General features: G+C 44.9%; 2 protein-coding genes across 2 annotated transcripts in view; both read right to left on the bottom strand.

Moving 5' to 3' along the window:
* The window catches only part of LOC108500526 (fatty aldehyde dehydrogenase-like), a 7,940-nt gene extending 4,651 nt beyond the window's left edge, over positions 1-3,289 (bottom strand). Inside the window, exons 1-6 of the mRNA XM_017821511.1 lie at positions 3,120-3,289; positions 2,248-2,421; positions 1,624-1,855; positions 1,451-1,536; positions 381-589; positions 18-244 (exon numbers count right to left, since the gene is read on the bottom strand). Of these exons, the coding sequence (XP_017677000.1) occupies positions 18-244; positions 381-589; positions 1,451-1,536; positions 1,624-1,855; positions 2,248-2,409 (916 nt within the window). The 5' untranslated portion in view covers positions 2,410-2,421; positions 3,120-3,289. The remainder of the gene's footprint in view (positions 1-17; positions 245-380; positions 590-1,450; positions 1,537-1,623; positions 1,856-2,247; positions 2,422-3,119) is intronic.
* A 4,203-nt stretch (positions 3,290-7,492) lies between these two features.
* ULK2 (unc-51 like autophagy activating kinase 2) overlaps positions 7,493-27,013 on the bottom strand; it is a 37,824-nt gene continuing 18,303 nt past the window's right edge. The window contains exons 11-28 of the mRNA XM_017821505.1: positions 26,400-26,450; positions 25,939-26,027; positions 25,013-25,184; positions 24,059-24,119; positions 23,724-23,816; positions 20,573-20,710; positions 19,394-19,539; positions 19,079-19,159; positions 16,041-16,327; positions 15,708-15,901; positions 15,089-15,198; positions 14,364-14,516; positions 13,448-13,656; positions 12,020-12,198; positions 10,971-11,089; positions 10,449-10,606; positions 9,414-9,549; positions 7,493-9,327 (exon numbers count right to left, since the gene is read on the bottom strand). Coding sequence (XP_017676994.1) covers positions 9,260-9,327; positions 9,414-9,549; positions 10,449-10,606; positions 10,971-11,089; positions 12,020-12,198; positions 13,448-13,656; positions 14,364-14,516; positions 15,089-15,198; positions 15,708-15,901; positions 16,041-16,327; positions 19,079-19,159; positions 19,394-19,539; positions 20,573-20,710; positions 23,724-23,816; positions 24,059-24,119; positions 25,013-25,184; positions 25,939-26,027; positions 26,400-26,450 — 2,444 coding nt within the window. The 3' untranslated portion in view covers positions 7,493-9,259. The remainder of the gene's footprint in view (positions 9,328-9,413; positions 9,550-10,448; positions 10,607-10,970; positions 11,090-12,019; positions 12,199-13,447; positions 13,657-14,363; positions 14,517-15,088; positions 15,199-15,707; positions 15,902-16,040; positions 16,328-19,078; positions 19,160-19,393; positions 19,540-20,572; positions 20,711-23,723; positions 23,817-24,058; positions 24,120-25,012; positions 25,185-25,938; positions 26,028-26,399; positions 26,451-27,013) is intronic.

Here is a 27,013-nt window from a genome sequence, read left to right as displayed (position 1 = left end):
AATTCCTGACAAAGGGCACAGCAGAAACAAAGTGCTCAACACACCTGCCAACAGCCACAGCTCCAGGAACTCAGACCTGCGCTGCAATGGGGACAATTCCCACAGCATCAGGGACTCCCTCCTTACCAGCAGAGTTGCCTTGATGTTCTCCACCACCTGGCTCTGGATGGATGGGTCACAGAGGATGTAGTCTGGGGCGATGCAGGTTTGCCCACAGTTCATGTACTTCCCCCATGTTATTCGCCTGCAGGGGAAAGGGAGGTGGTTTCTTCACTGTCAGCCCTTCCACATCCCACAGCCCAGCTGACAGCACCTGAGCTGGGGACACTGGACCACAGATGGCCCCCTGCCCCACTGCTGAGGGGGTGCAATGGCCTGACCTGCAGGCGACGGCCAGGTCACAGTCCTTGTCGATGTAGCAGGGGCTCTTCCCACCCAGCTCCAGGGTGACGGGTGTCAGGTGCTTGGCAGCTGCTGCCATCACAATTTTGCCCACTGCAGTGTTGCCAGTGTAGAGGATGTGATCAAACCTCTGGGTGAGCAGCTCTGTTGTCTCAGGAACTCCTCCAGTGACCACGGGGTAGAGCTCCTGTGGGGCAGACCAGAGCCTTACAGTTACTTTGATTTAAAGCACGCATATCAAGGCAGCAGCTCTGCACGTGGCAGAATGTAGGATAATTTGTGAGATACTTCAGGATCTGGACAAAAGACAGTGATAACAGAGGCATGCTCTGCTCCTTCCCCTGAAATGAAGTTTCACCTCCCACTTTGTGTCACACAGACTTAATGAAATGGAGGCTGAAGCCAGGGCTGAGTCAGGCTCCTGCACAGTAAGACGTAGGGCACAAAGGACTGTCGGGCTCTCCCACGGGCTGTCTCCTTCCTCTGCTCTTACCTCCCACCTAGGGAATGCACTAACTCTCTGGAGGAAACTTCCTGTGCTGTCAAAGCAACACTATCTCAGTGACAGAGTGCAATGGACGTCAGAACAGTCAGGCAAGTGAAGGAGAAACAACACATTCTGCTACAAGTGTGGATCAGCAGGACACGATAACCCTGGATGTACTGCCATGGTGCCCAGTTCTCAGGAAGAGCCAGGCACAGCCAGCATTCAACCAAACCTGTGCTTACCTAGGGGCATCCCTGGCACGGCTCCAAAAGAGCAGCTACAGCAGGGGGAAATATGCACACACCTCTGCACATGGTCACGAGTGCCAAAAAAACTACCAGGCTGCAGTAGCATTATGTAATGTGAGCATACCAGGTTACGCAAAGATGGGAAGAATATGTCAACACACCCTTGTACTCTTAAGAGTAATACAATCCTTCCTGTGCCTCCGGCTTAAGCTCATTTAAAGAGAGCAGGCTACTGATTTGACTTGAACCTGGAGGAGCCCTTTGGAAGTAGGACAGATCAAGACAGTCATGTCAGGCACAGGGTCACACTCACCTGGTCCAGGTACTGGGGGAGGAGATCAGCCACCAGCTGAGCCGTGTTCTCGCTCACTTCCGACGGCTTCACCACCACAGCATTGCCTACAGGACAGACACAGCACGGCCTCTGAGCCCTCACCCTCCTCTCCCCCACCACCCACCCACAGCCCCACAAAGGACGGGCCCCACCTGCTGCAATGGCCCCAATCAGAGGATGCATGACCAGGACAAAGGGGTAGTTCCAGGCCCCGATGATCAGCACCACTCCCAGCGGCTCAAAGTTGATGTAGGCCTCGTCCCGCATCGTCATCAGGTTCTTCTTCACAGGCTGAGGGGCTGCCCAGGACGGCAGCTTCTCCATGGTCAGGGCCAGCTCCGCCAGCACGCCCAGGATCTCATGGCTGTACGCGTTGGGCCCACCCTGCAGTGACAGGGAACTTGGGGAGGGGATGGCAAAGGCACCCACCTCCCGCACCCACAGTGGGGACAAAAGGCAAATTCTGCTGGTTGAAAGTCTCTGACACTGGCAGTGCTGCCCCAAAGGATCCCTGGAGAACACATTCAGTCTGGGGGGTGTGAGACAGAAGCCAAAACTTGACAGCCAGGGGCTGCCTTTGCAGTACTGCCTTAGACTACCTCCTTCATAGAAATGGTGGCAGTAGACCTTGGCAGGCCACAGTGGGAGCCAGGGCCATGGGGGACAAGAGCAAAAGCCACCTGGCACAGCAAAGGCAACCCCTGGCCTTCCCACTTTGTCTTCCGGGCTGACTGCTGTCCATGCAGGGCTGATGGGAGAAACTCCCTGACCCAGACCTTGTGCAGATCCGCATGGAGGGCTGCCAGGATCTCCTTCTCCTTCTCCTTCACCATCCGCTCCAGGGCCTTCAGCTGCTGTATCCTGAACTCCAGCGAGCGGCTCCGGCCCGAGTTGAAGGCGGCTCTCGCCTGCCTCACGACCTTCTCAATCCTCTCCATGGCTGCTCAGGGCTGCGGGGAGACACAGCAACACCCAGCTCACCGCGGGCCCTCCCTGCCGCACAGAGTCCCTGACACTCCCCACGAGCCCCGGACACGCACCCAACCTCCGCCCCAGCTCCAGTGTGGGGAAAAAGCCGCCGCGTCTCCCTGAAACCTTAAATAATTCCCGAGTTAGAAAAGTTTGACAAGGAGCTCGGGGAGCGAACGTTAGTGGGCGCGCAGGAACGTCACGGGGGAAGAACCGAGGGCTGCTCCAGGCAGGGTCTTTTCCCGCATCCCCGCAACGAGCGATGCCCAGCGAGGGGGCGAAACCCCGGGGGATGTCACCCCTCCGAGGAACCCCCCGGGGACCCCCGAGCGCCAGCGGGGCTGGTGCGACAACGGGTGGCTGCGAGGCGGCGGCTCCCCCCGCGCTGCCCCCGCGGCCGGTCCGGTGCCCTCCGGCCCCGGGCAGGACCCTCCGCCCCCGCGGCCCCGCCGCCCACCGGGGTCGCCGCTGCCTCACCCGCTTCCTTTTTCCGTTCACATGACGGAACCGGAACGGGCGAGGCCGCGGGGCTGCCGCCGCTCCCCTCCCCATCCCGCACCGCCCCGGGCGGCTCTGCGCTGCCCGGGGGTCCCGGTGTGCGGGGCGGCCCCGGAGCGGGAGAGGGTCTGCCGAGAGAGCAAAGAGCAGAGCGGGGTGAAGGATGTGGTGCCGCTGGTACCTTGACGCTCGTTCCGTCGGGGGATGCTCCGTCCGTGCTCCCCGCAGCCGTGGGCGGTGTGGGGGCAGCGCCGTCCGCTCCAAAGGATGCCCCAGTCCGCCGTGGGGTGGAAGCGGATCTGGCACGGCCGGGCCGGTTGTGAAACGCTGCGGGGCGTGGAGCCGGGAGAGCACTGCGGGAGGAGGGCAGAGTCCCCTCCCCTGGGCCTTATCGGAGCAGCTGCACCCAGGACTGCCCCCTGCCCTCCTTCCAGCCCCTGCCCTCCTTTCAGCTTCCTGAGAGGGAGGAAAGCCGGGCAGTGTGGTGTTTTGTGGGAGGCGAAGCAAAGCGGCAGAAACAGCCTACCCGGCCAGGAGAGTCGAATTAACCTTGATACAGCACTTGCGTGGGAACCGAGCCAAAAAATATGCAGAGAATGGAGCTGAGACAAGGCTGGGTGCTTAAAAATAGACCTGCCACAACTTGTTCTAAGAAGTGCACGGGGATTATTTAAAAATTACTTGCAGGTTGTTACACGCTACCTTTAGTGCCAGGCTATTTATTGCCACGCTACCTTTAACCAGGCCATTTATTGCCAATGCTCCTCAGCTGGAGCTTTTCCCTACAAAATCCTTGCCCACCACATCTCTGACACACAGGGCTCCTAGAATGGAGCACCCCTTCCCCTGACAACTTTCATCTCCTTTTCAACACAGCTCTCAATGACTGGGAGTGCCCTTTAGCTCAGCAAGTTGTGCTGAACCACAACTCCCCCCATACACCAGCTGTGGTCAGTTGGCCTCCCTAACATCTCCCAGGCTGTGGCTCAGTGTGAACATTTCACAAGCTGTTGCACAAATCTCAGCAGCAAACACCCAGCTGTGGGGAAGAATGACATGAGCAACTGCCAGTACTTGTGTGCAGGAGGCAACACAGGAGAGAAAAACGAGCTGGGCTTGACAGGGTTCTCCCAGGTAATGTATGGAAAGATGGGTTTGCATTGAAGAAATCTGTAGAAGTAGAACATTCTCTGCAGGAGCATTACTTGATGCAAACATGCTGTCCTTGATCCTGTCAGCATCCTTGCAGGGCAGGTCAGAGCTCTGTCCAGGCACCACGATGTCTGGAGGTCCAAGAGAAATCAGATAAGGAATTAATGCTACTGCAACCAGAGTAAAAGTCTGAGCTCTCAGTGTGATTATTACCTGGGGAAACAGTGCTGCAATGCACCAGCCCAGGATGTCAGCAGGAGCAGGGAGATGGATATTTACCTACATTTTCCACAGTGGCCATTCTCCAGAGCTTGTAAAATTCTCAGCCTTCAGCCTGAGGGTTTCATGTCACAACAGCGCTTCTTGTGCTTGGCATCACACATGGGAAGCAAACATCCCAGCTCCCAGTTATCCTAGTGGTTCAGCAGGCTGGGCCTGTGCCACACTTCCACAGAAATGAGACAGCATCCTGGGAGACAGTCCCTTTTGGTCCTTGTCAGGGACAACTTTCAGCCAGTTACGGACAGGAAACAAAGCTGAGGGTAGTTTTAAGTGTTGCAAAATACTAGTTGAGTCTCCCTGGAGCAGCTGAGTGTGGGATCTGGAGTGAGACAGAGGAGTACCCCAGACAGCACCTGTGAGACACGTGGTCTGCAGTGTGCTCCCCACGCCTGGGAGCTGGCAGTGTTCTCTATTTTTACTCAGTCACTAAGAAACAACAAAGAGAACTATTTACGGGTAAATAATGGAACTCCACAGGAATCAGGAGGTGAGCAGTGCTGGGGGGGTTCTAATCCCCAGGGCTGTACTTACAGCAACAAGAGAGGTTTTACTGAGCAGCTGAGCTTGAGACTCCCCTCATTCCTTGAAGGCCTTGCTCCCCTTTCAGAGTCGATTAACTGCAATGAGACAGGCTTCTGCCCTGCCCTGGGGTTTGTGCTGGTCCTTGCCCTGCTCTCAAAATCACCCAGCAGAGCCCTGGGGAAGGAGGACTTTGGTTTGGAAGATAAGCTGTGCAGTATTTGGTTTCAAAAGTCCACCAAAAACCACAGCTAATCAATAAATATTTGTTTAGCTTGCACACCACGCTCACAGAACTGTAAGTTTTCAGCTAGGCTGACAATCCTCAATTTCTGCTTAAATGTCTGCCTAGCCTCAATTCCAAGTGTTTTCCAGAAGTCACAGAATCCGCCCAGTGGCACAAGATGGGCAGATACAAAGCGCAAACAGCACTCAAGCGTAAAAGCGGGCACAGAAGATGAACAACAGGGAGAGGTTTTAAGGAACCTGCAGGAATAAATAGAGCTCAGTTCATTTATGGCATCACTTGTTTTGAAAGTTGTGGCTGATCTCAGAGTGGCAAGAAGGAGATACTGTGTCCTACAGAGCCGTGGTCTGTGGGCTGCATTGTAGACATAGCTGGGGCCATGGAAAATGTGAAAAGCGACACAAAGAAACAATGGGAATGATTGGCACAAGGACTGCAACAAGACTCAACAGCCCCACTGGCACTCGGTTTGCTTTCAGGCAGAGAGGAGGGGGGAGCCTGCCGTGCACAAAAGCCTATTGAAAAGGTGTTTGTCCAAAGGAGCAGTGCCAAGGCTTAGTTCCACCGGGCTCCAGCTGACTTAGAGACCTCAGGAGAGGGGTTACCCGGATAGACTTCACTCCTCTGCAGAAAGGAGGAGCTATGGGAGCACTCTGGAAAAAGCCACAGCCAGGGCTATGGCTCAGGTCGGACAGGGAAGTTCAGGATAAAAGGAGATTTGCTTAAAGACTTAAAAGGTGTCCTGGACAGTCAAAAAACGATAGTAGCAAGCAAAGCTCAGAGCAGACATAAAAGTCAAAGGATTAGAATTTAAATTAAAAAAAAAAAAAAAAGGAGAGGAAACAGGAAACAAAAAGGAGGTGGGTCACAAGTCAGGTCACAAGCCAGCCTATCTGAATTTCAAAGCTTTGGAAGCAGCAGGATCCAGCTTTCCTTGCTCCAGACGAAAAGTAAGCTTCACTTTTGGGTGCAGCTGAGCACAGCACCACAACAGGGTGAGTCACAAGTTTTTTCCTCTGAACCTTGAGATGACACAGCAATACCTGGATGGAGCTGTACAAGCAAGTAGCAAGAACTATGCAGAAGGTAGCAAGTCCCAGGAACAACTCACACAGCAAAAATGCTTCTTGGAGTAACTTGTAGCGTGTTAGTTGCAAGTCAAATTAACTAGATTTCATTCTCTGCATCAGAGGAAGGGCTGAGAGTTCAACCTGCTTATAAAAGAGCAGCAAATGTCAGAGTCAAAATGTGTTTTAGATTCCTGAGCTGACATTATACACTATGGAGAGAGAGGAACAAGTACAGAACATGGAGCTTGAGGAGATGCTGGAGAGCTGAACTAGAAAAGCACATCAAATATCTCCTTTCAAGTTCTATCTTTCAAAGGCTGGGGAAAAAAAAAAAAAAAGCATTTGGTAAAAACAAGCACCTGCTGTTTAGCGCGGGGAGCCGGAGACAGAGGACAGCTTCAGGATCTTTGTGGAATGAGTTTATGCAGAAAGACAGGCCATGAACATTGGTCTCCTCCTCCTGAAAACAGCCAGCAAGAATGGCCCTTTTCTTCTCCTCCTCCTGTTTGTGCAGCTGGAGTCTTGCTGGCAAGAAGGGAAGGAGAATGAGCTTGAATCCTGAGAGGAAAAAAAAGAAAACCAACAAAAACCCGTGAGTTCCTGGGAAAAGCAGCCTACCTCCTAGTCTTGTGCACTGAGGCTGTTGCTTTGTTCCTAGATTTGGGTTCAGACATGTCATTAGCATTCCCTGCTCACTCCTTCCTCATCCTCTTTATGTGCCAGCCACAGTAATAAATTGGGAAAATTTTGATAGTACAACTAAGAAATACAACGGCCACATTAGCAGCTACCACAGCACCACTCAGCTGGGGAGAGGGTATCAGCTCTAAGGTGAACAAAGCCCATTTTTGGTAAGCTGTGGATAGAAATTGTAACTTCCTGCCAGTTTTTGTCAATTAGCTCTGTATAGGCTGTTCTGGCAGCCCAGACAGCTTCTCTTTGCTAGAGGCAACAAATAAGCACCTTGTTGAAAGAACATACAGCTGTTACCCAGGATCCTACTTAGCATTTTCGTTTTCAAGCCCAAGTTAAGGAAAAAAAAAATAATTAAAAAAGAAAGAAGCAGGGTAAATTGTTTTCCTAAAGCCAGGGAAAACAAACTCGGGGACACTCTGTGCCAGAGCTACCCAGAGATAAGGAACTCAAGGATGCTGCCCCATCCTGCCCTGGTGGCAGCTCCAGCTGCTGAGGGGAACATTCAGCAACTGGTTTAACCAGCCAAGTACAGACTGTTCTCCCTGAATTTAACACCATTGGTTACAGAGACACAAGAAACTCAAGTTGTACCATAGAAACACTTCTAGTGTCAGTATTTATTTTTACCTTAATATACATTTATACAGGCCATAATAAAAAGGCTATTACGCAACAGTTCAGTGAGTTATTACCTAGTTCCAAGAATAATGCATGCAATTACAAAGGAGAGGTAGAAACACCGTATTAAAGACCTAAAAATACAAACATTATATAAACAAACACTTTCAAATTAACTGTTGGAATTTCATACAGATAAATAAGGTAAAAAGTACATTACTCTGTCAAAGTAAAGGAAACACATGGTTATCCGAACACTGAAACAATATTTTGATGTGTAAGCCCTGTACAACTTTGTCAAATAGTTCAGACCACTGTGTTTAAGAGGATTAAAATGATTTTGTCCTGGAGAATGGTTTATTCAAGTATTCAAGCAGTTGAGTAACAAAAAAGTCCCAAAAATAAAGTATAGGAACCATTTCCAGAGAAGCTGATCTGGCTAAATACTTTGCAAATCGCTGACCTGATGATCTCATGGGATGCTTGAAATGATAATGCCTATAAGGCGAAATGAAGCTTCCCACCTCTCCCCCAAAATGCACACAAAATAATCCTGATTTTTCACACACTCTATGCAGAGATTCTACATCAATTTATCAGCATCTCAAACCGCAACATTATTTTCTGGGTATTTTTTTTTGCATGGTTCCTTGCAGAACCTTTCAGTTTACAGTATTTATTGTAATACTGCCCGAGAAACAAACTACAGAGAACTGTCATTACACCCCTAAAGACTGCAGGCATTAATGCACATTTTGCATGCACAACAAAAGATGCAACCAAATCTATATAAAAGCAAACAACCAGCAACTCAACATTGCTATTACTGAGAAAGTCCAGAGCAGTAGTTACTCAAGTATTAGACAAATAGGTATAAAATGGAAAGGTTCACATGAATACAAGTTTTTACAGTTTGTTTGAAAGTCTTCTAGAAGCTACATTTGAAATTCTGAAAAGAATTTTATGTACACTGAAATGAAATTCAGCCAAGTCCATTGTGCCTTCTTTCTCTAAATTTTTTTTTAATATAGTTCTTCAAAAATGAATATACAGTTGCTTTAGTAAATTAGTGCAAAACAAAATATTTTGGAAGAAGATCATCAAATTGTATCCACATCAGCTGAAAACCCCCTGGGGATTCTGCACAGATGGAGAGAATTTCTTCCATCACCACCTTTCCCCCGTGTAAGAGCGCGCTCTTTCCATCCCTTCATATCACAACCTGAGCCATGTTTACAACAGGTGAGCTCCAATACAAGGCAGCTTAGCCCCAAAAGCTTCAAGCAGCACTTGCACGTGGTTAGGGTTTCCCAAATTCACTCAGCCACATTTTACTGACAGCTTAAAAACCTCTCGAGGGAATCTTCTGAGGGAAGTGTCTTTTTGTACCTGACGCAGAAGGATCCACTCTCTTAAAAACCTCATGAGGAAAAAAAGACAAACCCTGATCGTTCAAGTTCAAAGCACACGTAGAAGGATCAGTTTGAAATGTGAAGAGAGATTCTTTTAAATTCTGTTGCTAGGAAGGAAAAGGAGCTGCTGGATCGGTAAGGCAAGTGTACTTTTGGAATTTCTCCTCTTTGAATATGCTGCTGTTTCTTTGGTAGTCACCACAGAAATGTAAGAATCATCTTCCACATGGGGCAGAACAAGGACAACAATGAAGCTGTAGTGAAAAAAGTGCAGTATCACTGATGTGGTCCCTTATGTTCACACCATCTGGTCCTCAGGATATTCCTACTGCTCGTACACAGCCACTGTGCTATAGCAGAGTGCAGAAAGCCTTCTCTCGATGCTGGATTTATCTGCAGAGAGAGGGACACAACAGGTGATGACCAGTGTTGTTTTACAATCAGCTCCATGTAACTGTCAGTATTCAACATGAACTTACACTTGTGTACATTTTCTATATCTGCAGGGTCTTGCAGTATTTTAGTCAGTCCCTCCAGCAGCAAGGCTGCCTTGTGGTATCGATATGTGATATCTTCAGTTTGCTGAAACATCTCATCCAGAGCCGCCGACTGCACCTGGAATCAGTCAGGAGGTTCAGTTACATGAACTGCATTAGGCAAGTGATGAAATGAAAACTTTGGAATTGATGTCTGTAGGAAAATATTTCTGAGCCTTAATTTAGCTGATGTGTTTTTATAACTGAGACAACAAAACTAAGTAGGAGCTACACGGTCTTTACGGTCCTTTCCAACTCAAGATTTTCTGTGATTCCACGTCTGAGAGGTTATAGCACCTGTGCTGTGTTAACTGAGAATATTCTGCACATAAAAGCTAAGAAAGCACTTTTTGATCTTTTGTGTTTCCATGTGTTACAACAACAAATGAATAAATATGCTCGTTCTTATACCTATGTTCTCTTGTAAAGAAGCCAAATTAATCGTGCACAACTACACCGTTATCAGGGTTAAGCACAGTATTTGCCAGAATCTTTTGTGTGACACTGATGTTAAAAAAAATTCCCTCTCCTCCAAAAAACAGTTAAGTTTCCTGTACAGTCACTGCATCTGCAGACAGAAATATCAAGTAATGAAAAAGCTTCCACATGTTTGCTACTATTTTTGCTCTGTATGAACAGACTGATGTTCAGATTGACCTGGCAGATTGATTGAAGCTACTCCTATGCTTTAGTGAGCCTTCCTGGGTGAGACTTGAGCACACAGGGCTGTGTGGTTTAGGAGTTTATTTCCTAGTGCTTATGTTCCAAATGTGCTGATGTAGGGGAAACATCCCTGTGGAACAGTATCTGCCAGGAACTTTAGCCACAGTTAAGGCAGGGCAGGAAAGAGAACGAAACACTAACAAAAATTACCATAAACAGAATTCTGGAAGCATACATTCTGTTTTCTGGTTAGGTGGAAGAGGGATGTGAGAGGATGAAACAATTCCTATAGTTTAGGTAAAATGAGTGACCTACCATTTCCACAGCACAGCTGTAGATGAGTTTCTCTGCAGTTACACTGTTGATTTCATCAATGAACCTTTGCTTGTCCGAAAAGAAACGATTCAACTTTTCAGTCAGCTTCTTGCACATGCCAATACAGAATTTGTATCTCTCGTTGAGGCTTTTCACAACTGGAAGAAAGGTAAGAAGAAATTAAAAAAAAAAAAAAACAAACCAACAACATAGCCTAAGTTCAGCTTTACTCAGCACTGCCAAAGTAAATTTGTTTAAACTTGTGCTTTTAATGTTTATTTACTCCGCCCCTTCTATGACTTGACTATATATCAAATAACTTCCATTTCAAGTTAATAACTGCCCATTCCCTAACAGTTTCTGGCTGTATCTTTGTTTACTATCAGAATTGTGCAATTGTACATATCTTCAGTTCTCTCCTACAGAAGAAAAACACACAAATGTTGCAATTGAAACTTTTCTGAGTGATGTATCAGCAAAGAAAATTCACAAGCAAAGCAAATCAGATGATGTTGCATCTACCTTGCTTAACAGCAGTGGATGGGTTCAGTTTCCCCGATTTGACCTGTGCTTTGGCAAGATGCAGAGAAGATGCCAGTAACTGGGCAGCTTTCATATACAACACCAGCTGCTCCACTTGTCTAGGGAGAGGGAGGAAAAAAAAATAATAATTATGCATCAAAACACCTTTCTGGAACACATTTGAGCCATAGGCAGACACCACTTTTTAATCACAACCCTCCACAGGGCCCAGCAACAGCAGAAAAGGAAGACAGATGTTTAAAATGCAACTCCACCCCTCCCCTCCCTTCCCTTCACAAACACTCTGTCACGGGTTGAGGGGACATCTGCTCATCTAGTAGCTGCAGCAGCAAATACAAACTGCTTTACTGCAGACATTTTAAAAAGCAACACTTATTTGTGGGGACTCAGTGCCCGAGGTCAGCATCTCACCACAAGTGACTGGGTGTACTTTTCTCACAGTGTCATTTCCTATGCCCCTGGAATTCTCAGTTGTGAAAAGCAAACACTTTGCAAGGTTTTTTTGGTGGGTTTTATTTTATTTTTTTTCAGGAAGAAGGCAGGAAGTGGAACTGCCCTTTCTCACCACTCCAAATTTCTCGTATTTCTCCTTGCTTTTGATTTTGTGTTAAGGCTGTTGTTCGACTGAAAAAACAGTGAAATTTGGACACTCCTTCCCCCTTCCCAACTTCCATCTCAGTCCTACTGCTTCAGTCAACAGGAAGGGATGAGGGCTCAGATCTGACAGAAGCTGGTGCACAAGTTTCTACGCTTAGAAAGGCACTGCTGCACCTCAAACCTGAACTCCTCACCACTTTCCCCAGCCTATGTGGCAGACCAGAAAACACTGATCATTTATTTGTCTGCTAGCAAACATCCCCCTGTCATTTGCTGTTTTCTGGTCTGTCTTCAGCTGTTAAAAAATCCGTTCCTATAAAGATTCTACACAGCAAATCAAGCGCCCCCAACAAAAAGGGCACGGTTTCAACACACATTTGATGTGTTCAATCTTGGCTAATTCTCCTGATCCTGTCTGACCACATACTCACCCCCACTCTTTGCTGAGCTGGCTGATCTGATCAACAACGATGCTCTCTTGGATTTGGTACAGGGACACAGCAGAAGTGCACAGGTCTGGGTTTCCTCCCCGCACTGCCGTCAGATCCAGAACACATTCTGTAAATGTCAGCATCATGTTTAGATGACGCAGTGTGTCTGTGTGTTCTCTCTGCCAGAGGGGGAGATGACAACAGTTTAACCATTGTAAGCCACCAGGCACGGTTAAAACCCCTGCTAATCATTTGAGGATTTATTGCTATGCCAGTTCTGTGCAGAAATCACATCGTGGTAGAGGCAGCACTGAGGACTGCAGGACCAAATGGGTCCAATCAGACCAACAGATTCTCTCTCTGTTAATGAATTCAAGATACTGTAGCTTATACTTAAGATTCTTTCAACAAAGCCAAAGGAACTGGTACATGGAGTTCTATGTTTGTTGAAACCTGAAGAACTAAAGGAACCAAAGTGGACATCTCAGCAACACAAAAGTATGCTTGGCACTTGTATGAGGAGCCAGGAGTAACATTTGTCTTTTATTATATAATGGACTTGATAACTACAAAAGAACCAAGCTAGAGCTTCATACTTAATCTCCTTCACTCTAATTTACAATTAGTTCTAAAATTATATTGTGTAAAAAGGTGGCTGTTGCCAAAGTTTACAGTTTAGACTAAACAATTCCAACTGGAGCTAACAACTCATTCCTGCTTGGTGAGTAAAGCTGACACTACATGCGTAGTCTCTGCTCAAAAAAAAGTTAGCCTTCAAAAATAACCAAACATATCTTAGCAATATTTATAAGACTTTCATTAATAATGTAGGTCTAAATACATTTTAAACTCCATCTGTGGGAAGAATACAACATACTGCCTATATGTTATAACATATAGATTAGATCATACAGAGACCCAAACACCTTCCAGCAAGATGTGAATCAGAAAACAGAACAGCAATCTGTCTTGAGAAATGTACAGCCCAAGGATAGCGTTCTGGTGACAGACCACCCCAATTTGTGTTTTTAAAGTGTCACTCCCCCACACATTTTAAGAAATGTAGGACATTCTTCCCACAAGTAGGATTTAACGTCATCCCCTGACTGTGAAGAATCATCTAAATGCTCAGAGGGGCGTTGCTACTGTCAGCACCCACGTCCAGAGAGCTGGCATTAAACAGAGGCTCTGGTGGACAAAAGCAGCCACGTTCCTCTGGTTACCTGCTCAAACATATGAAACACCAGGAACAACTACCACAGAGAAACTGGTCACAATTGATACAGGAATATTTTCAAGATCTTAAAACGGGAACAGGCGAGACAGCGAAGCGGAAACTACGGAGCGCACGGAGCAGTCCTGGTTTTGCCACACCTCTGTCTTAGCAACGTTATACATTATAAAACATTAAATTATTTTTATCTATACCTCCATTAAGGTTTCCTCAGGCAACTCTGGAGCTTCAAAAGTGATAAAGCCCTCTAGGCTGGGAGGCGAAGTACCATAAGGCATGTACTTCAGACTCGGAGCCGCCTCGGCCCCCGGAGGAGAAGAGCCCATATAAATACCAGGAGGAGAGCCCATATATACACGGCCACTAGTGGAGCAGAGGGACCCTCCAGAACTGTTTGATCCAACTACAAGAAAAATAACACACAGATTCAGTCTAAAAGGCTGTCCCACAGGATGACAGCAAGTGACAGATCAGGAGTCATCCCAGATTCCCCTTGGGAGGCTCTCCTCGTTGCTCCTTGCATTGCTCTGTAGAGAATGCAAAGGCTACACCGTAAGCAACTGTGACAACTCGTAACACAGATTCTGGGATAGGGCTGACAAGGGTTACAAGGCAGAGAGCCCAACAGTGCAGCCCAAGGGTTGTGCTGTAGGTCACAACAGCACATTGCTGCAGAGTTCTGCTCACCCTGAGCACATGAAGGCCTTAACCTTGAGATCTTTGATATTTGGCAGCACAGCTGACACATGCCAAAATGCAGTCAGCTCCCACCCTTTGTGTGCTGTCTCAGGGACAATGCACAGAAGCAGCTGAAACTTAGAATTCTAATTTTTCCTCTCCACCTTTGTCACAGAGTTTATACTCCCTGTGGTGGAGTAAAGCTGTGGACACAGGAGGTTACACACTGCTGTACTGTAAATCTGTGCACCTGACCCTCTGTAGGAGGGGAAAGGCAGAAACCATCTGATATTAATCTCCACTTTACAGAGCACTTTTACTGTATGGCCTGGAGGACCTGAGCAAGGCAGCAATCAGCTTACCAGCCCAAGAAGTGGACAAGCCTAAATGCTATGTTTGAGAACAGTCCACAGCTGTCAGGGAAAGCCTTACCTGAGGTGGTTCTTGTTCTGAGGACCATATGGGTGCAGGTAGGAGGGGTGGCACTGCTGGGAGGGGACCCCACAGTAAACATGACAGCCCGAGAACTTGCCCCGCTTCCCATGGATGGAGTGGCCATTGCAATTCCATAGGCTCCTGCTGGAGCTGGAAGAGAAGATTTCAGCAAGTTAGTCCCTATTACATGTAATCACACCAATAAGTAATTATATGCAGCAAATTGGAGCACTGCAACACAACATGGTTTGATGTAGATCCAAGACCTGGACTAGTTAAAATTTCTGACAGGAAATAAAACAAGCTGAGTGGATATTCTTGGTGATACACAAGAATAGTCAAGTTTACAGTTTAAAAAAAAGATGCAGAATTACATAAACTGGCTTTCCTATGAAACCAGAGTGGAATTAAGAAATGAAACAACCACAAATATTGAAACAAAAATAAAAGTAAATCAGAAAAACACAAACCTCTCCAGCCACTACAGGCAATCGAGATATTTCTGTGTTTAGCACAGAAATAGATATTTTCCCGTCTCAGTTATTTTTAAAGCTACGCTAAAAAAATGGAACAAGTCCCCTAAAGATTAAAAAAGCCTTCTGTGCTGAGGCTAAAAATTGTCAGAACCAGTCACTGAAGTTGGAAGCAGAACTGTATCTAGCTGGCACTCCATAAAAACCCAAGCACATAAGACAGCTTGGATATATCCCTCTGATCCTCACCTGTATCCATTGGCCGCTCTGTATTCAGGCTGTCTGTACTGCCCTGGTATAGCTGGCCCCCAAGGGTAGTCTTTACCTGTTGATCTGACAGCTTCCCAGTACTAACAGACCTGGATAGGAAAAAATAAAAATTCCCAAAAAGTCATTCAGTAAGATCATCCAACTTGCAAGTAAGGATGACTTTCAGATTCTTAGTACTATAGAGAATTTTTCAACAGAAGTAGAGCAAGTATTGAATTCTTGCTGTTTATCATGGATCTACTAAAATAGAGCTAACCACAAAAACAAAGAGACCTTTTTCTCTTAAAAACTTACATTGCAAATTTTGTCATAGATATTTTCAAGCAAAAAACTGAACAGGCTTTATACAGAGGCAATGAAATTCCAGATTCACACGATCAAAACAAAAGGGAAGCAGACAGCAACACAAAGTGCTGCAGGAAGTCCCTGCTATATTTATAACCCAGTACAAAATGTTTCTGCAGCACACAGCAAACCTCAGCACCCCCTCACAGCTCACTGTCTGCACCTCGTCCCCTCCGAGTCGCCGCGTGCAGTGCGCGTTCTTCTGCCCAGTTACCCCCCCAGCGTGCCAGGTTACAAACACTGTGGTGCCCACCTGCCGAAGGTAGTTTTGCTGTGCTGTTCTCCTGCCTGTTTGTCAGCTCCCTGGGTCGGGTGGAAGTGTGTGAAATCTCTTGGGTCAGCGATATCTTTAGGCTGCAGCGGGGTTTCGGCCAAGCCCTGGCGATTCGCCAGGGCCAGCAAGTTCGAGGACGCTTGAGTTTTGGGTATTTTGAAAGGAGCTGTTGCCTTAAAGAATCAAGAGCAAGAACACCAAACATCAAGAACAAAAAAACCCCAAAGTTAGAACCCCAAAATATTCTCGGGAATGGTTTAAGGCAGTGTGTTACCACTTCACACTGGACTGACAACAGCAAACTTAACAAACCTTGGTGGGAGAGCCGATGATTGTTGGTAGTGGGGTTTTGAACAGCCAGTCTGAGCTCCTGGGTGAGGATCCCATGTGTTTGGTAGGTGATGTTCCCAGGCTACCTGGCCTGCTTGGTTGTGGAGAATGGCTGTATCCATACCCAGCATAGGATGGGCACACTGGGTCCGAGTGCTGCTTTCTGAGCTTCTGCTTGTTTTGGTAAATATCTGTGAGAGTAGGAGCACTCTGCAACCTCGCTCCCATCAGAAGTGACTGTGGAGATTGAGAAGGCGGTATTGGAGAACCTGTGGGGATGAGAAACAAAGTAAAATTCTGCTTACAGTGCTTGGAAAATGTACTGATAAAGCCCAAAATTCCAGAGAACAACATTAAACTGAAAGGAGTTGCAGTTGGGACTGCAAATATTGAGATGTGTTTGATCATTAGCTCACTAGATGGCAAGGAGACTGGATTTAGCCCATGGATTATTTAGACTAAGGCTACAGTACACTGATGAGAAGTTTAAGCTGCCAAATAGGCAAGATTTCAGGGTGACAGCTGTACTGGCAGCTGCAATACATCTGGCAACCTGCATCAAGACAAATAACGTGGTTGGATTCAGCAGGAATGGCATAACCAACACTGAAATTCCAAGTGCAGCAGCCAAGACTCTTGGTTGAATAGATGTTCTCAAGCCCTGGAATGATATTCTTGCAAACAAGTGCATGAATACGACATTGCATGTTAATGACTTGTTTTGTGTGCAACGACTTCATTTGCAGACACAAAGGCAGTTCATGTTCCTGCAGGAAAACTGGGTACCAAAGAGAACCAAAATATCCAGATGGAACAGTTTGGGATCACTGCTTTGGACAGTCATTTGCTTTTTAGTCTGTCAGACTTTTTCAAAAGCTTGCAAAGGAAGCCCACGCTTAGGTAGGAGTGCGAAGTTTCTCCTACAGCAAATGGAAATGGAAGAGCTGCAAGTTGTCATTTAATCAGAGGACTTTGGGGAAATATCTCTTATAAACATCTCACCTACTCAAAGGTGCCCTTCCTCTTTCAAAATAAGGAACCTGAAATGTGATGAAACAGTCTGTTCCTTGTATATGTTTTTATGTCTCATGGTAAGGAATTGGGCAAGGTTACAAATAGTACATAATACTTCAGATTTATTGCCACAGCTTCCAAGAGAAAATGCCTGTCTGTGACCTCAAAGAACTGACAATTTCACTCATACTTTAAAAAAAAAAAAAAAAAAAAAGAAAGAAACAGGGCAAAACTGAAAATGAATCATAAAACTAGAGAGGGTTTTTAAAAGCTGGCCATGACAATCTTCTGAGATAAGCTCCATTTCATAAATGTATGGTCCAAAAAACCATCACAAACTTCTTGCAGTTTGCTCAGTGAAGTGCCCAGCTGTTAAGACACCTCTTTGAACCTTCTCAAGCCTATGCTTTTGCTAGTTAGGTTTTGAATATGAGCTACTTTGTCTTGATTTCATTCCACCCCATTAAGCAGAATGTTTTAGAACAGCCTGTCTGCCTACAGCTCTAGCAGAGGGATTGAGTCTAGTTCTCATTAACTTTCCAGCCAAGAATTTGCTTGTCTGAAATCCCTCTGCTCATCTGTCTCACAGCACTGACAGCCCTCACCTGTCGTTTCAGAATAAGTCTTAAACCTCACTGGTTACTGTTCTAGTGCTGTTGCCACCCCAGGGAAAGCTTCTGAATTAGAAGTGTGTCCTCTGCTGCCACTGGCAGCAAGAACAGCTCAATTAGTTCAGAAGCTACACTACAACAGAATCTTCAGTCCTTAGAAAAGTCCCAGCACAGATGACCTCACCTCACCCAAAGCAGAAGACTGCTTCCCATACCCACTTAAGTGCTGAGAAACAGGCTCGCTGCCATTTGTGGTATTTTACAAATAGAAATACCATGGCAGTCATTTGAAACGAAGAAACAAAATCAAGGAAAAGAATGCAGAAAACATGTGAAGAAATGAAACATTAAAAACCCTTACAGCCATAAAGGCAGTGCTGTGGCATGTTACAAGTACAAGTCAGTTTGATACTGGCAAAAGGTACTAGACCAAGAGCCCTACAAAATTCTATCCAAAGAAAAGTTGCAACAAGAAAGCCATACACAGGGCTTTGTGTTCTCTTCACACACACCCTTTTCATTTTTTAAGAGAAGATACTATTTCAAATCTAAGGATCCACTCATTCCTTTTGTTGAGCCTGCCAATGGCACAGCAATTATGAAGGCACATCATAGAACTTATTCCATATGGATGAAACCATTCCCAGACATGGCTACTCCAAGAAATGAAGGCTCTATCATCTCCAGATGATTTTGGAAAGTGTTTAAATAGGGGAAAGACTCACAATACAATTTCAACATCACATCTTAGAAAGTCAAAGAAGAAAATGCACCCAAAATGTGCACAGAGCAAAAGAATATGTTGCTGAATTGCATAGTCTTTTGCCCAATCCTTCTGGCATTACAGTGCAATTCCATCTTTAACAATCTCAGAACATCTCCAAGTTCTATTTCTTCCTGATCTTTTTTTTCCTGCTGGCATGCCATCGTAATTTATGACTTGCAAAGCTCAGTGACTGCTTAGCAACACTAACACCAGATCCCAGCTGACTTCCTAAAGGAATGACGAAAACGTGTTGCACGCTGTACACTGGCAGTTCTTCCTCCCTTTTCTGAGAACTGGCATGACAGAGCTGGTCTATCAAGACCAGATTCTGAGAAGCACTTTACTACCATTCATTATAAACCATCCCTGTTTAAACACAGGCTTCATCAGAGTTGCTTTCTCATTCTGAGAAAAAGAAACTTCAGTCGCTCTCTTACTGAGTAGGGAATTAGTTGTGGGGAATGGTGTCACACAGTCCACAACTGGGCTGCTTCCACAAAAACCTCAGTGCACCACTAACTCAATGTCTCCTATTAACCTTACTAATGTGTGTTGGCTGGCCTTCCTCTTCACGAGACACTCTAGCAGCTCTATCAAAACAGTACTGGTTGCATTTTCCAGTCACCCACCTGAGAAGTTTCTACTCCTTGATTCATGTCCTTGAAGTTGTCCACAACAACAGTGTCCAAGCTGCTCAGGTATGGTTCCAACTATGCAAACAAAACCAAAATGTGAATTTACACTTTATACTTCACCTACATGTGAAGGTAAAGCAAGTGAAAACCTAGTTAGTTTACTGCTGTGAGTAATTTAACAGAAATTATTTCTGCACACATGACCTAGTTGGGCAGATTGTGGTTGAAGGTCATCTCAAGCAAGATGGAGCATTCTGAATTACTGTTCCAGATAAAGCTTTACTAATTGCTAAGAATTTATGGGCTTACCTAGTGGTGAAGGAGAATATGGCCTGGAAGATCCTGTGGATAACCTGCGCCCAACCCCCTGGGCAGTGTCAGCTGGCACTGGAGAGCACGAGCCCATCTTCATGAACCCCATTGGGCTGGTGTTGGAGCGTCTCACAACTCCAGCTCTGCAAGGTGAAAAGAATGGTTACACACACTGTGGTAACTGGGTCCTTGAGACAAGCTTCAGAATCCCCTGAGGAGAATGATCAGTTAAAGAAAATAAAAGAGGAAGCTTAGATGTTGAAGCTTATTAACCTAATAACTTAAGCTAAGCTTCCTGTAATGAAAATAATCGAGTTTTAATTCCTTTTGTTCAGACAGACTTTTTAACTTTCAGTGCCATAATAATCTGTTAACTAGAGAACATTAAAACAGTACACTCTAAACTTGATCATCAAATTTTTAATTTCACAATCAAGTGAAATGTATTGCTGCAAATGCCCATTTTTAAATCAGCAAAGATTCTGACAAAGTTTCCATCTTGGGTCTGGGGTACAGGTCAGAGAACTGTACACGGAACAAACTGAAAACAGACTGTTTAAGGGAAAGGCCTTTCCCTGAGAGTAGCAACTATCATAAAATCGGAGATCCTGAATAAAAATGCAAGAAACTCTGGGGTTTGTTTTTGTAAAGATCTCCAGAGTTCTGAGTAGCCTGTTTATGAGACTTTGACCTTCACCATCCCGACCCTGTAGACCACAAGGCAGAGAATAAGCCTGGCTCACTAGAGCTTTGTAACAAAACAAGCTGGCTAACTTGCATGCCAAAAATTGTTTCCTTGATATTCTACAGAACAAAGCATTCATCTCATCATTACATGTGTGAAAACAAAACATAACTTATTGCTCACATTCTAATTTATGATGTAATGCCATGCAATGCACAAAGAGAAATAAAAAAGCAAGACTTTATCTTTTTACCTTCTTGTTTTGTATTTGAGCGAAAGAACAAGCTCATTTTGTTTTCATGGCATATTTCGAGTACCCATCCAACAATCTTGAGATTGTGAAGGACTATTATTTGTTATCATTGAAACGTCTCTTTAGTGTGTTTTTGTGCAGAAAAAAAAAAATTACATCAGCAAGAAGGCACGGACATCTGCCAGGGCAGAGACACAAACCAGAACCAAGAGGAAGGAGTTAAAAAGCCCAGACTGACCTCGGTGATCCGTGGGGGTTGGACACGGGGCTGGCAGTAGAGGAGAGGTTCTGCTCTATGCGCTGGTAATTCCGGAGCTGGGTGGGAACCGGGATAGGCGCCGTCTCGCTGCGGGGGGACACCGAAGGCTGACAGTGCCTGAAGTTGGAAGGGGTGGGGACAGGAGATGAATACAGGCAGACAGGTCTCTCTCAGAATTGTACCACTGTAGAAATCTCAAGAAAATCTAGGAAACAGGCAAACAAACTTCTTCTGCGCTCCCTGGGTGCACTGTGATCTCGGCTTGTCCTAAATACTGCGCTGCAGTACCGTGCGGAGGAAGATCAGGAACTGCTCGCTGCCACCTGCCTCTCCCACACTGGCTGGGATCAGACGGAGCTGGGAGTGCAGTACGGGCTGGAACCCTCCGTCACGCACCGCAGCGATCCCCAGATCCCTCTGACTTCCTGCCAACTCCGCTCTGTGTTTACCACACTTCAAAATAGCGTTCTAGGAAAACCCGCTGCGCCAGGAACAGGAAGTTCAGCAGCAGGGCTGGAATGTGGACAAAAGCCACTAAAGCACAGTGAGAGATATCCCCAGAGACACCGTGAACTTGCGAAAGGAAAACACGTTATGTAACCAAGCCCTGACAAAGGGGCCAAAACCACACACCTGAACATTGATCCACTGACTCCAAGTGCAGATCAGCACAACCCAAGTTCAGCTGCAGCGTCAGTGACCGGGATCACCTCAGTGTGCTGCCTGATAAGGGGCTCGAACCACTGCATGTAATCAGTTACCAACACTTTTAAAGGAAGACAGAATTCAACGGAAACAATTTCAGACAAATAGGCTTTTTCAAAGATAATCAGTTTAGTATCTGGTCCTTTATTGACCGTGTCTTCAAAGAAAAAGTACATATTCTTCGAAGAAATGTGAAAAAATTCTAGAAGACAAGCAGTTACAGCACTCACCACATGGCTACAGCTGAATAGAAATCTGGGTTTCTGACTCTATTTGTCCCATTCTTTTTGCTACCTCTAAGAATGAAATATTACTTCCTAATATGCACAGAACTTCCTTAGCAAAAGAAAGTAAGTTTGTCCTTCAATTGCCACCCAGTTTCTGGATATCACAGAGCAATTTGGAAGTGGGTTGTGGGCACACAGTCAGCAGAAAGCCTGAAAGCTTCCAGGCAAGGAGAAGGTCTCACAAGTGGAAACCACATGAAGGCTGTGGGCAACCTGCCATGACTAACACAGCACACTGAGGGTGCACAGGGAGGCTCCCAAGGCTGGACCCCCAGGAGAGGGGAACCAGATGTCAGTTAAAGTGTGGCGGTGACACTGAGGAGACCACGAAGGCACTTCAACTTTTAAAGACCTCAGCATGGAAAATGCCTTCCCCACAGCCCTGCAGGTATGTCCAAGCAAGCTCCTGAGCCATGAGCTGACTGGAGGCAGCAGTGCTGAGAGGCACAGCCCCATCAGGGCTCTCCAGCTCAGGTCCAAAGCTCAGCTCTGGTCAGGCATCCTCCAGTCTGATGTGGTTTGTTACCGGTTAGAGAAAATGCAATACAGATGTGTGCAGAGCTGCATGCAAATCTTGTTTCTCTGAGATCCAGAGAATAAAATTAGCAATAAACCACAGGAGAGTGAACCACCTCGACCTACTCTGCCCATTCTGGCTGGAGACTGAGAAGTGCAACAGCTTCTTCTGTGTGACATAAAGCAGCATAACTACGAGTACAATTCACTCAGTTTGATCAGCTAACCAGAAAAATTCACCATTTCACAGGTCATAACCTTTTGTAAAAAAAAAAATGAAAAAATCCCCAAGCCACAAAAACAATGAAAGAACCCTCCTCAGGAAATAAAAAACCAAAACCCCAAACTAAACTCTGCTTTCTTCAGACCATGCCCCAAGCAGCCCTGAATTCAGTTACTGAATTTACTCAACCAATAATTAAATCAAACTATTACAGTACAAACACAGAGTGTGAACAGTAGGCACCTGTTTCCAATCACGTGACCATTTAGCTCTTAACTTACTAATGTACAGATAACATAACTGGCATATTTTCATAAAACCTGTAACTCTTCAAACTCTGCCTGACACAATGTAAAATAGGAAATTACAGTGTACTTACAATACACTGTACATGGCAAATGGATCTTTACAAACCCCATTATTTGCCCTTAAACATGAACAGCAAGACTAAAAGCTGTACTGGCAGCCCCGTGTCAGCAGATTTCACAAACTGCACAAAGATCAGCACAAAGTAGCAAACTTTTCTTGTGACAAGCATTTCTAAACAAATAATGCTGACTTGCAGCCCTCTAGTATTGGCATAAGCCAAAGATACACCCAACATAATCGCTTTATTCCCCAGTTAGCCACTCATCCTGCCTCTGTTTGTACTGAAAACATTATGAAATTCATCACTTGATCAAATGACACATCTAACCCTTCTGTTTAGATATTACATGAGTAGTTAAACACCATGATTAAGCTTTACATTTTCCAATATAATACAGGAAAGAGTCCAGGCACCACTGATGAAAATCAGTTCTATGTCAAGCAAGCAGAAACTTAAGCCCACAGTCATGTGGAAGAAAGGGGACTAATTACCAGTCCTGCTGATGGAAAACCTGCAGTGTATGTTTAGCTCTTTCATGTGACTTCTTTGGTATCTTGTGAGACATAAATATGAAGTTCACAGTAATCACTTGCACAAAAGCCACACCCAGTGACCAGAGACAAGCCAAGCCAGCCACGAGACACAAATCCACAGCAATCTGGGCTTTCGAAGTTCCTCTTCTCTTACAACTACTTCTTAAAATACATCTGCATTCAACATTTGGACTCACTAAACAAAGACTGTGCTGTGCTTCATACCACCAAAGAAGACAAGTCAGTTATGTCTCCCAAGTTTCTGCTTTTAAACTCAGCTCAAAATTTAAACAAACTCTCTTTCCTTAAGGAAATCTTTTGGGGATGCACCAGAGATTGCATGAAATGTAGAGAGCCTGGCAAAAAAGAGGTCTGGCTTTACTTCAGTCCAGTTTCCAAGTAGACATCCACAATTAAAAGAAAACAAACAACCCAAAACATTTAGTAGCAGAAAAACCTCTTTAAAGAGGGGAAGTCCTAAGGCTACATCACACACCTGTTGGCTGTACCAGAAGCAGTACTTCGAGAAGAGGCTGAGGATGGTTTCTGTACAGTTCCTGAGCTTCCAGAAATAGTTAATGGTGACTGCCTGTGAAAACAAAAACCACTGTCAAAAGACAGGTCCTCGCATCAGAGAAACTCTTTACCTGGAAGCAAAACTTCCTGAATTCAAGCTGTTCAGATATTCACATTAAATTCACCTCGACTTTAAGATAAAGTCCACACAGCTATGAAAACCCGTCACTGCCAAAACCCCAGAAACCCCTTCTGCAGCTGCAGCACCGACTTTAGAACATGAGACTTCTTCTGGAGAAAGCCCAGCACACCTACCCTCCACACATCAAGAACTCGCTGGAAGCCCGCCTGCCAGCTGCTCCCAACGGCATGTCATCTGCAGCAACAGAACACAGGGAAAACCCACGTCAGCAAGCAGAATCTTACCAAAAAATAAACCTCCAGTATCACTGTTGTAGGGAAAAAAAAAACAAATGCTTCTTTGAACATACGAAAGTTTTCCACAAACTGTTTTTTAGTGGGAAAATACCTCAAATGTGACCACCAACAGAAACGTAACTGGGGAAGGGAGTTATTTAGCAAGTTAGTTTGTTGTTTGTTTGTGGGATTTTGCCATGCTAATTACAATAATTTTGAAATAAAATCCATTGTTTAAGACTACAAGACATCAGCATTGGGATGTTTATAAAAATAGCCCTTCAGGCACTAATTTTAGTCAAATATTTAACACAAGTTGGTGGCACTGTACAGAAATCAGCTGACTTTGTGCAGTTCAGGTTGGGAGGATGATGTAAAATGGGAATGTGCTACATCCAAGTCTGTCTCTTGTATAAGCTCAGCCTGATGCCCCACCTTGTATGTTTATGTTTTTACCTGCACTTGTTTGTTATCTAAAGCTGTACAGCACGAGCTGTTCAGTTAGTCTGGAGGAAACAAAGTGCCTGCCTCCACTAAGAGAACCTTTGGGCCTCTTATCAGCAGTTGTTTACAACTGACTCTCTTCTCCTACTGCCAAATCCCAATATTTTCCATGACTTTGAATCACCTCGGTATCTTTGGCATATCTGGCTGTTCAATTGAAGGTGAAAATGTCCCAGATGGACATGCAGTACCAAATAGTTTCCCTCCAAAGAGCAATCAAACTAAAGAAATTAATTTCATTGTGAATTCAGACACATTTAGAGAAGAGAGAGCCAAAGAGTAACAGGACATAAACTTTTGTTATGAGTGGAAATTGGTTTAAAATGTAAAAACAGGGAAGGTTCTTACATGAGTGGTCTGAAGAGATATTGTGTGGGACAAGGACAAAGTCATCTGTGTCACAAGAGGAGTTCTTGCTACTGGTACTGGCAGAGTCTTTAGAGACTTGCAGATAGTTAGGAGGACCCAATGGAGGGGAAGACAAATTTTCTTCTTGAATGTGCTGCATGTCTGGCAGAGACTGGAGGGGGGTGGTGGGAAAAAGAAAGTAAGAAAAACACTGTAAATGCAGTGATTCAGAAAGTAGAAATGCTTTTTACCTATGAAACTTCCAAAGTAAGAATCAACACTAGTTTTGTCAAAAAACAAAACAAAACAAAAACAACAAAAACAACCAACCAACCAAAAAACCCCCCCAAAATCAGCCTAGATTTAAGTTTTTAGAAATATCAAATTTATTTCAATATTCCAATATTTCAATTTCGAAATTTCAAATACTGGATAACCCTGCAGTGTCAGTTTAGACAGTCCTATATTGATCAGGCTGCGAGTTTAAACAACTGTGATTTATTCAATCATTCCTGATGATACAGATGTACCTCTTCCAAATGCCACATCAGACTGAAGGCACTGGCTTGTAATAAGGGGCCTTAGCCAAAAAGGCCAATTCAAAATTTATCTGTAACAATCATTACATTGCAAACTATACTAGCATATCTATAGATTTGCTACTCTAGCATTTGATATGTATTTTTGCTTTAACAATAAAGAAAAACGGCAATAAAACCCCACAGAGTGTAACACAAGAAGCAAGAGAGAACCAAAACGTTGATGGCATTCTAGCAAAAGACAGGGGTATTCCTTGCTCTTTGCTCTTAAAACAAGACAGTTTTACACTGCTCAAGTATTAAAAGATCTAAAAACCTCGGGAACTTTTGTTTAAAACATCACAGAAAGTATTTTCTAGAGATTGTTCTGTAACACAGAGAACTTACTGGGGGAGAAGCAAAGCGGCAGGAAGGGGAGCTACCACAGGAACTGCCAGAGACTGAGCCTGGGTATGTGGGCACTGGTACAGGACAAGCTGGAGGAGGAAAAACCCAAAGGGGATGGGAAAAAAAGATGGGATTAAGATTTTGAAAGGCTGAATTTCAAACAAATTTCCTCACTGCTTCTCATTCATAAACCTTACACAAGTTATAAGCACAACACATCCTCAGTCACACGAGGGTACTTAAGTTCAGTTGAAACGTCAAAGGAACTTGTAAATAAGTATCACATTTCCATCTGGCATAATACAAGAAAGGATTCAACACTCAGGCTACAATAGAGCACAACAACAGGCAGACTGAGGAAAATGTCTCATAAACACTTAGTGTGATATTTGGCAGATCCTTCTCCCTTCCAGTCCCCAACGTTCATCATTTACACAAATAAGTGGAAAACCAAAACTTACATTTTTTGACTGTTGAAACATGATCCAGGAAAGGGTGGTTGAAAAATGCTTCTGTAGAACAAGAAACAACCACCATTGTGAGTAAATGTACAACTGACAGGATTTACAGACTATATTGCAGAGGGTGATAAATGGTTGCCTTCCCAGAATCAACCTTTCAGAGCCAGAGGGCGAAGAGCTTATAAAAGATTAAAGCCTTCTATGTTATGTGCTGCTATAGTATTTGGAAAGGAAACAAAAATCAATTGAGTAACTTCAAACATCAGTCAGCAAGGCAAATCAGACCTAAGTGCAGTCATCAGATATCCCCCAGTAATTCAGAATCATGTACACAAGAAGCCTTCCTACACTCCCCGGGAAATTATGTTCTCTGTGGTACTAATTCAGTTGCAGCCTGCTCTTCAGAACAGTGAGCATCTTTCACATCAGACACTGAAAGTATCTTCACTTCTGCCTTTCCCAAAGATTGACATTTAGTTTTGAACCCATTAATGCTACACCTTAGGTGGCCAAAAATCCCAGCAGAGCAGCAGCCACTCCCCTTCCCACTCCCCAACAGCAGAACACGACCTGTGCAGCCGTTTCATGGCATAAAGCAGATTTAAACACCATTT

Source organism: Lepidothrix coronata, unplaced genomic scaffold (assembly GCF_001604755.1).
Source record: "Lepidothrix coronata isolate B3197 unplaced genomic scaffold, Lepidothrix_coronata-1.0 Scaffold91, whole genome shotgun sequence".
Classification (NCBI taxonomy): Eukaryota; Metazoa; Chordata; class Aves; order Passeriformes; family Pipridae; genus Lepidothrix; species Lepidothrix coronata.
The sequence above is the reverse complement of the archived record's forward strand: the minus strand, read 5'-3'. Positions and strand labels throughout refer to the sequence as shown.